Source organism: Nicotiana sylvestris, chromosome 7 (genome assembly GCF_000393655.2).
Source record: "Nicotiana sylvestris chromosome 7, ASM39365v2, whole genome shotgun sequence".
Classification (NCBI taxonomy): domain Eukaryota; kingdom Viridiplantae; phylum Streptophyta; class Magnoliopsida; order Solanales; family Solanaceae; genus Nicotiana; species Nicotiana sylvestris.
The window spans coordinates 168,869,138-168,880,128 of NC_091063.1; the positions used below are offsets into that span (position 1 = coordinate 168,869,138).

General features: G+C 34.2%; 1 protein-coding gene across 1 annotated transcript; it reads left to right on the forward strand.

Annotated features, from left to right (window-relative positions):
• Positions 1-3,672: 3,672 nt before the first annotated feature.
• LOC104240518 (iridoid oxidase) lies at positions 3,673-10,276 on the forward strand. Its single transcript, XM_009795377.2, has 4 exons — positions 3,673-3,872; positions 5,297-5,669; positions 7,300-7,904; positions 9,564-10,276. Exons 2-4 carry the CDS (start codon positions 5,369-5,371, stop codon positions 10,176-10,178), a joined length of 1,521 nt encoding a protein of 506 aa, XP_009793679.1. The 5' UTR covers positions 3,673-3,872; positions 5,297-5,368; the 3' UTR covers positions 10,179-10,276.
• Positions 10,277-10,991: the final 715 nt, after the last annotated feature.

Genomic DNA, 10,991 nt, shown 5'->3' on the forward strand with positions numbered 1-10,991 from the left:
TTACAAACGTTTGTCCTATCTCCTTCAACAAGAAATACTATAGATTGTGAAGAAATAAAATCAGAACCAAGATGTTTTTCCTTTCTTATTCTTTGGCTTTTCCTTGGTTCTATCTGCATATCATCACTTCTTTCCTTAGTTTTAATAATTTCAGGAAGCGACAATTTATTAGCATCAATACGTTTTCCATTTATTTCAGTCATTTCATCAACATTGTCATTTATAAATCTATTTTCAATAAATTCAACATGTATAGATTCTATAATGACATTAGATTCTAGATCTAGCAGTCTATAAGCTTTGGAGTGTTGTGCATATCCTATAAAAACACTTTTAATTCCTCTAGGACCCAATTTTGTTCTTTGATGGTCAGGTACTCTATAATAGGATATACACCCCCACACTTTAAAATAATTTAAATTTGGTTTTCTACCATTCCAAAGCTCATAAGGTGAAATATGCATACTTTTTGAAGGTACTCTATTTAAAATATAACATGCAGTTAGTAGTGCTTCACCCCATAAATTATGTGGCAGATGTGCATTAAGTAACATAGCATTAACCATATCCACCAAAGTTCTATTTTTTCTTTCCGCTAACCCATTTTGTTGAGGAGTATAAGGGGCACTCATTTGATGTATTAGGCCATGCTCTTCACAGAACTTATTAAATTCGTTAGGAAAATATTCTCCGCCTCTATCACTTCGAATAATTTTAATTTTCCTACTCCTTTGATTTTCCACAACAGACTTGTATTCTTTAAACTTTTGAAAAGCTTCGTCCTTAGTTCTAAGTAGGTAAACATATGTAAATCTAGAGAAGTCGTCTATAAAAGTAATAAAATATCTTTTGCCTCCTCTAGTTAATTCTCCATTTAATTCACACAAGTCTGAATGTATTAAATCTAATAGTTCTGTGGATCTTTCAACTTTACGAAATGGTTTCTTTGTCATCTTTGCTTGTATGCAAATTTCACATTTTATATGTTGAGTTTTACATGAGATATAACCATTTTTGGACATATAATTCAAGGAGCCAAAATTTAAATGTCCTAGTCTAGCATGCCATAAACAAGAATCAGACTCAACGATGTAAGCAGAAACATAATTTATTTCATTAATACTCAATTTGAACATGCCGTTACAGTTATAGCCTTTTCCAACAAAAACTCCATTCTTAGACACTATTACATGATCAGGTTCAATAACTATCTTGAAGCCTTTCTTTGATAGCAAAGCAGCGGACATTAAGTTTTTCTTCATATCAGGAACATGATACACATTCAGTAACGTCAACTTCTGGCCAGATGTGAAGTTAATCTCAATACTTCCTTTTCCAGCAACATCTGCCGCAACATGGTTTCCCATCAAGACTTGTTCAGAATCCTGCACTTCTGCATATGTCTTGAACATCTTCTTGTCATAACAGACATGAATAGTAGCACCCGAATCTAGCCACCAGTCTTGAGTATTTGTAGCAGCGGTAGCCACATTCAACTCTGTGACCATACCAATTTGCATTGCGAAAACCATGGCAACCAGTCCTTGGGCAGAATTTTCCACTACGTTTGCCTTTTCAGAATTTCCAGATTTTTTAATCTTTCCAGACTTTTCGGTATTGCCTGCATTGAAATTTATTCCTGCCTTTCTATATCTGCAGTCCCGAATCATATGGCCTTTCTTTCCACAATGATGACAACTAAAGTTCTTTCTCTTTTTAAAAGAAGACTTTTTGGAAACTTTCAGATGTTTGTTCCCACTTCCTGAACCATTCTGACTGACAAAATTGACTGCGGAACTCGAAGGCTGACTAATAGCATCACGAGCACGAGTCTCACTTTCAATTTGAATGTGAGTACGAAATTGTTCCACAGTCATTTTATCCATAGAATGTAGGATTTTCTTTCTATAGTCATTCCAAGAGGAAGGCAATTTCGAAAGAATAGCACCTATTTGAAGTGCATCAGGAATTTTAACTTCAAGATCACTTAGTTTTGATACTAAGATTTGCAGTTCATGAATCTGATCCATTATAGGCCTAGTATCAAATATTTTAAATTCAAAGTACTGCAGAGCCAGGAATTTGTCAATACCTCGTTTTTCATTCTGGTATGCAGTTTGTAGAGCAGTCCAAATCTCTCTTGGCGACTTCAGATTGCAGTAAAGATCATAGAGTCGATCTGTCAAAGTATTCAGAATATGGCCGCGACACAACAGTTCATCATGTTCTCGTTTCTTCCTTTCTTCCTTGACTACGTCAGAATCTTCTGCTGTGGGCTCAGGCATCGGAGGCAAGGCAGAATCAAGAACATAGTAGATATTGAGAGCGGACAACAAGAATATCATCTTGTCTCTCCAACGGGTAAAGTTCGTTCCATCAAAGCGATCAAGTTTGATGAACTCCTTCGGATTCTCAACAACAGACATCAATTTCTCCATAGCAGAATAACTCTTTAAGATTGTTGGAAAATAATAATCAAAATTGGCTTTGAGGCGTGAAAATCGAATGTCCTTAAAGAGTTATCGCCTGTATACTAATTTAGGAAAAATACAAAACGATTCTCTTCAGGATACAACAAAGCCTGCAATAACACTTGTGATTTTCTATATCCACTTCGTTGGAATTCTTGTGTATTTATAGGCATCCAACAGACCCTTTCAGAAAAGATGTCTTGTTTCACAAATAGACACGACTATTTATTCGAATTTTGAATTTAAAATTCAAACAAACTTGATTTTTCTGTTAAAAATAATTAACTCTAGGATCTCGTGCCTGTTGAGTCAGTCTCGTGCCTGTTGAGTCAGTCTCGTTCCTGTTGAGTCAGTCTCGTGCCTGTTGAGTCAATCTCGTGCCTGTTATGTGCTCTTTCATAATGATCAGTTCCGAGGCTAACAGGCACGGTACGAGTAAGGTCAGTCCCGGGGTTGTTTCACATGACAGGCACAGAACTTCTTTCTTCCGATGTGGGAAGAATCCCACTTCCAACTTGCCAATAACAAACTATCTTACAAAGTAAATCGTTGAAGTGATTAGCCATTGTGTGCAACAGTGCAAGTCATAGACAGCAAAAGGCGGACTTACGCTAGGAGAAGAGGGTCACCGAACTCGGTTAACTTTGACAAAAAGTCTGAATATATAAGTTTATATATAACAGTCATATATTTTACTTAAAACTCTACAAAAGTTCGAGGAGGCCACTAGTTGAGCAGTTCGCTCATGTGCTCCCATCAGAGGCGGACTGATGCTATACCGAGAGGGATCACCGGCACCCGTAGAATTCGGCAAAAATTTCATATATTCATGTATATGCCTTTAGAAAATAGTGATATATTACTCGTGGAAAGCCTATATACAAAATTAAATTTTGGTTGAATCCAGAAGTGCACCCCTGACTTTTAAATTCTAGGTCCCGCTCCTACCACCTTCGAATTCTAGGTCCGCCTATGTATTACACGAAGTTATTACTTAAAAACAAGTCCATAAATTTAAAAATTAGATATTGAGCTATAGAATGAAGATGCCATGCTTGTCTTCATCCCCATGGACAAACTTCATAGTTAATTGATTACTGGGATTGCACCCTGTAAAGTAAAAATATTTGCAACTGTAGTTTAATATATAGTTTCTATAAATACTCCCATTGGCTAAACACAGAATTGCAGATCACTCAAATAGATTCCTCAATCCTTGCCCTTTAAGATCTCACAAAATACACCACATTTAACTATTTGAGAAAAACTCTCCATATCAGATTTCAGAATTAATTCTTCTTTCTTTCTTCACCTTTGTTTAATCAAACAATCTTTTCTGGAAGTTCAAATTCATTCTGGAATTAAGAGATAATCAGCTTTTGGAGGAAAGCTCAAGAAGAGGTATTAAAGCTCAATTAATTGAATTATAGCATAGTAGGAATTAAAAGTCTTTGGTGTTCTTAATTTTCTCTATGAGCTTTTATTTGTTGTTTTTGGTAAATTATAAGATTTCCTCTTCTATTTTCTTTCAATGGAAACAAAATTAGCCGCAGAATTATCTGGTATTCGGTACTCGTATCAGGCGACTAATTCGAATTCGCAATGCGTAAGCCTCATTAAACCTACTTTCAAATTTGTTTTCTATTCTTAGGACTCGACATCGAGACCTTTGATTAAAAATTAAAGGATCCTATATATCCCACCACATTGCTAAGTGGTTATGCTGCATGTTGACCTTTTCATATATATTTTGTCCTGTCATATATTTTCCTCATCACATGATATACTTGTCATCTAAAGGGTAAAAAATATCATAGTTCTAAGTTCTTGGACTATGTTTCTTCAGTAGTTCAGCCAGCTCATGGCAAATAATTCAAGAAAATTTTAAGCTTGATAAACAATTCCTATAAGTAGCATATGATTTAAGTCATACATAATGATAATGTAAAAATTTCTTAATTTCTTAATATTTTTTTAGTGTAAACCACTTATTCTTATATGCTCGTTTTCATCAAAGAAACTGACCTAGGTTTTGTTGTTTTCCATCAAGTGGCAGTGTCCATTTTGCCTTCTCAATCAATATATTCATTTAAATTTCACCAACTTGATTCTCAAAATCTTTAATAAACCACCTGTTGATGAACTAGATCTTGTGGATTCTTCCTTCCATTTATGGGTCAAAATCGGAAACTTTTGTCCAAATAATTTTTTCACATTAAATAATGGCTATTTTCCTATTAAATTTTAAATAACGGCTAAATTCTAATAGTCGGCCTAAAAAGTGGTCATTCCAACTAATTTTTTTCTCCCTTCATCCCACAAGCCAAAGGCCAAGTCCCCAACCCAAACCAAAAAAAAAAAGAGTTAACCTAAATAGATGTTCACCCAGCCACTTAAATTAAAAATAGCTGAAAAATGTATTTTATATGTGTGTATATTGCTAATCATTTGTAATCAGTATAAAAGCTATGTATATTTACTAGAAAAAGTTACCGGGAAATCCGGCCGCTATTTGTGTACAGATCCCGAAGAAGAAAGAAAGGAAAAGACTTATCTTACGGTAGCATTTTAGGTGACACTCTTTCAAAAAAAATATGTATAATATTTTTACATTTAAAAAGTAATTTAACTATAAACATCATATTTTATCCTTAAAGTTATGATTTATAGTCACAAAATTTCATTAGTTGTTTAAAATTACAAGTTCTAAAATATTTCTTCTTTTCTTAAATTCATGCTCAATTAAACAAGAGGAAGTATTTTTTTCCTTTCGTTAAAAGAAGACATAAAGAATCACAATCCTGATTATTTCCTTTGATATGCAGGTTGTTGAAGAAAAGTTAAAGAGACCTCTTTGTGCTAAACAACCAATTCGATTCTCAAAACAAACAAAACCAATGGAGTACGAAATTTTAGGGTTGGTCCTACTTTTACTTCTATGGGTTGCATGGGCAATGGTAACTGAGCGAAGACAACGGCGGTTGGAAGAATTAGGGCAGTTGCCACCAGGACCAAGGTGGTGGCAGCTAGTTACAAATATATTTCAATCAGGTTTTGCACCTCATGTCTCATTTGCAAAATTAGCCACCAAATATGGTCCTATAATGACACTTTGGTTGGGTTCAATGAGCACAGTGGTAATTTCTTCCAATGATGTTGCACGTGAAATGTTCAAGAATCATGACATGGTGCTTGCAGGTAGGAACTCTTTTTCTTAGGCGGAATACATTGAACGCCCCTTAAACTTGGCAGCATATTTTATTAATTAGACATTCAAACTAAGGTCTGTCCCAATTAAACACCTGAGCGCATGATAATTCCTAGTAGATAATTGGTTTTTTTTTTTTCTTTGAGGAGATTTTGGGAAATTGGCTCTTGATTTGTTCCCCCTAATGGAGCAGGTCTTTTGTTTTACGGAGTAGTGAATCTTGTTTTTAATTAATTGGGTTCACTTTCATGTTCTTGTTTTGTTTGTTATAACAATGGTTTATATATGATGCGGAAAAGATTCAAATATACCTTTGTACTATATGAAATTGATTACATTTGTCCTTCATTAATACTTTAGCCGATATATACTTTTACCGTCACATAGTTGGTCCATATATGCCCTTACAATCACATAGTTGGTCCATATATGCCCTTTTTGAAACGGAATCCACCCAAACTAATTAACTTTTTCTTTAATTGTATTACAAACAATATTCCTTTTTTTCCTTTACCTTTCTCTTTTCTTTCTTCTTTTTTTTTTTCCTTTTTCTTTCTCCCATATCCAGTTTCATCTCCATTTTCATCACCAATTTCACGTGATTTTATTCCTAAAAATCAAATCTACACCACCAAAAGCTTCCTAGCGAGAAGGCCATGGTTCTTCTGAAAAGAAGGAGATGAAAATTGTCGGAGAAATTTTTTCGGTGGTGTTAATTTAGTGAAGGTAGGATATGGTTATTCAGATTTTGAAGGTGTTGTTCACTGTGGAGCTTCAAATCTGAAGGGAATAAGACCTTCAAAATCCGAATAACCATATCCTACCTTCACCCAATTAACACCATCGAAAATATTTCTTCGACAATTTTCATCTCCTTCAGGTCAGAAGAACCCGCGAGGTTTGTTAATAGTAAACTTAGCAGGAATTCATGAGTTTTGTCAAGTAAAATTGGTGATGAAAATGGAGAAGGCATCAGCAATGGAGGAACTCGGATATTGGAGAAAGAAAAGGGAAAAAAAAAGTGAAGAAAAGAAAAAGAAGAAAGAAAAGAGAAAGGTAAAGAAAAAAGGTACTAATAAAAAGGAAATAGTGTTTGTAATACACTTTAGCACAATTAACGAAAGTGCTAATTAGTTTGGGTGGACTCCGTTTCAAAAAGGGTATATATATATATATATATGGACCAACTATGTGATGGTAAGGGCATATATGAGCTAAAGTGTTAACGAAATGTGCTGAATTTCGTATAGTACAAGGGCATATAAGGACCTTATCCGTATATGATATGTATAATTAAAGGAGGTGATATACTTAAGTGGTTAACTTATATATCCACGTAATAGGCGCTTGAAAACACACGCAAAAGCTTTTCAAAGGTTTGATCCCCGAAAGTATTTAATAAAAATATTTTATCACGTATTCAAGTGCTCAATTGGAACTGACTTTACTTCAATTGTCTAAATAAAATGTACCGACAAATTTAAGGGGTTATTGATATATTCCGCCTTTTTAAAATAATGGTGATGACAAATATCTTATTTTTTTACCAATGCTAAAATTTGAAACCTGGTCTCCTTTGATTTATACCCGCTTCATTAACCGCTACACCACACTGTTCAGGTAGGAAAATATATGAAGCCATGAAAGGAGATTTTGGCAATGAGGGTTCACTCATCACTAACCAATACGGTCCACATTGGCGAATGTTAAGAAGATTAAGCACGAAAGAGTTCTTCGTCACGAGTCGTCTCGACGCCATGAGAGGTACACGTACAAAATGCATTGATCAAATGGTGCAATTCATAGGAGATGCAGGCAACTTTGGTACTACTTCCATTGATGTGGGGAGGTTTTTCTTCTTAATGGCATTTAACCTAATTGGAAACCTCATGTTTTCAAAGGATTTATTGGATCCAAAATCAAATAGAGGTGCAAAATTCTTTTACCATGCAGGGAAAGTTATGGAATTTGCAGGAAAACCTAATATGGCTGACTTTTTCCCTATTTTGAGATGCATTGATCCACAAGGTATTAGGAGAAAGACACAATTTCATGTGAAAATGGCATTTGATATAGCTGGTGGATTTCTTAGAGAAAGAATGGAAGATATGAAAAATGATGAAGAAATGAATAAGGATTATTTAGATGTTCTTCTTCAATATCGTGGTGATGGTGTTGAGGGTCCTTCTAAGTTTTCTTCTCGAACAATCAATGTCATTCTTTTCGTAAGTGCTCTCTCTCTATATATGCTTATAAGTTTGTTGAATTTAAAGTATAAATACTGATAATGTAAAAATTTACTATCAGCCAGGGAATACACCTTACGGCAAGCGGTACCACGTGTCGATTTTTTTTATTAAATATGTATATATAGATTGTATACAAAAGCTATACAAATAGAAAATGACACCTCTTGTTATTATAGTGATTTATTCGTTAATTCATTTCTTAAAATGTTGACACCACTTATCAAAAATCATGCGTATGATACTGCTATCAGCGTATTTAAATGGTGTTTGGCTAAGCTTATAAGATGGTCAAACTAGCTTATAAGCACTTTTCGGTTTATCTACGCGTTTGGTAAAGTTAAAACTGCTTATAAGCCAAAATAAGTCAAAAGCCATAAGTTGGTCACCCCTAGCTTATGAATTTTTTGCTTATAAGCACTTTAAATTTGACCAAGATTTTACTATTTTGTCCCTAAAATATTCCTTTTCAAAACAATACTCCTACATCGATACTCACTTCCTCGCGTATTTTTTCAACCTAAACCCCCCGTCTCTTCAAGTTTGCAATTCTCATTGACTATTTGAGGTAAGCAAATTCTCTATTCCTTTGCATAATTTATATCTGTAATTTTGTATTAATCTTTGAACTGCATGTAATAAACGAGGACATATCAAATTTTGGTGTATTGGTTTCAAAGACCTGTGGTGATGAAGATAGTGTTTCTCTTCAAATATATTATCCTATTTAGGTTTATTTTTTTACTGAGAAACTTTTGTCAAATTTTTTTTAATTATTATAACTTATGATTATATGCTTATCATAAAATGAATTATATTTATCATAAAAATTATCTTATCTAATCACAGTTGTATTTAAAATAAAATGATAAATAGAATATTTTGTATTTGATCGATCTGAAATCTAAAATTTTGAAGAAATTACGTTTCTATAAGTTTAAACAGTTCTAAGGTTATTCAAGTCATTTTAAAAGAAAAAAGAGCTTATCAACGCTTTTTTATCAAATACCGCAACAGTTTATTATCAATTTCAGCACTTGTATCCAAACACGTAACTGCTTATTTGTTAAATTAATTTCAGCACTTAAAAGTATTTTTCAGCATATAATGCTTACCAACTACAAATCAGCTAATCCAAACGGGCTCTTAATATGTTATATCAGATAAGAAGTCTTATTTTTAAGTTACTATCCTCACTTATTTATGAACTGTTGCCATATGGTTTGGTTGTTAGAAAATGGAGTTTTGTTTTTTCATGATCAATGATTTAAATATAGTTGACAATATACGGCAATTGATCTTTTCAAAGATTTGGTGACAAGCACCTTTTGCCTACGCTAATTGGTTGTTTTAGATTTCTATATCATACCAAAATGAGTAGCTAAATGAGTCAAATAATTATTATTATTACGCAATGATATCAAATTTGAAATATTCCCTTGATCTTTATATTGTTGGTGTGCAATCACAGGATCGTACGCAAAATAATATTGTTCATTGATCTATATTTCCTATAGTGATTCTATTAAAGTTGAAAACATAATTGAATAAATATTATATGTGCTTCATGTTGAAAATATAATTTAATAAATAAAAACGTGCTCTCTCTAATAACATTTACTGGTCCATCGTTATCAGGAGATGCTCACAGCAGGGACAGATACAACAACAAGCACGTTAGAATGGGCGATGGCGGAGCTTCTCCACAACCCTACCACTCTCCAAAAAATCCAAGTTGAGCTAAGAAAAATCATCAATCCCACAAAGAAGCTAGAAGAAAAAGACTTGGACAAACTTCCATACTTAAATGCAGTGATCAAAGAAACCCTAAGGTTACATCCTCCACTTCCATTCTTGGTTCCACACATGGCAATGGATTCTTGCACCATGTTAGGGTATTACATACCAAAAGAAACTCAAATTCTTGTTAATGTTTGGGCAATTGGTAGGGATCCAAAGACTTGGAAAGACCCTTTAAAATTCAAGCCAGAGAGATTCTTGGAACCTAATATGGTTGATTATAAGGGTCAGCATTTTGAGTTTATTCCGTTTGGTTCCGGTCGAAGGATGTGCCCTGCAATTCCACTCGTTTCTCGTGTTTTGCCATTGGCGTTAGGGTCAGTTTTGCAAAAATTTGATTGGGTTTTAGCTGATGGGATGAAGCCTGAAGATTTGGACATGAATGAAAGAATGGGAATTACTTTAAAGAAAGCTATTCCATTGAAGGCTATACCTATTGCGTACAAAGGGTAACAAGGAATAATCACTTGAATTAAAGAAAACACTTCAATGTGTAGATAAGGATAATGCTAAGATACTATATTGTGATGAGAAAAAATCCAGTGTAAAAAGACCCCCCCCCCCCCCCCCACAAGAGAATAAAGAGAAGTTGCAGTATAAATTGTAAATTTGTAATGTGTCTCTTTGAGCACGATGCAATGCAGTGTTTTTGGCTTAATTTTGGGATGTCATTATATACATTTATATGCATATACTAGATACATATTGGATACTCATGCTGTCATCCAATGATCCAAAGAGAGCTATGTATGAGGGCAGCCGGTGCACAACGTATTCTGCGTTCATATAGAGTTCAGGGAAGGAATGCATACCAAGGGGTGTGATGTAGACAACATGTGGGGTCCAGCCCATATGTGAAAGAAGAAAAAACTTCTTTCTTCCTTTTGTCAAGCCAACCAGTTTAGAAAAGATTTGGGCGGCTGATTTTTTGCAGTAGTGTTGATGTCACTGCATACATCAACATATGTATTCTGCAACTATAAATAAGTGCCTCTACCTTCATTGTAAGACACACCAATCTCAGAGGAAAAATATATCTGAGAGTTAGAAAGAAAGAGTGAGGTTTCACATACAGGGTATAAGAAAATAGTCAGTGAGAAAAATAGAGAGTGGGTGATACTGTAATAAGGTGGGAATATCAAAAGAGGGTTATTTCTTTTGAGTGTTGTAGTGGTCTTTTGAGTATTTTACTCGGACCTACAAAGTGTAAAATTTCTTGCGATAGTGATATCAGTTGCTCTTCTCAGGACCGTGGTTTTTTCCCTT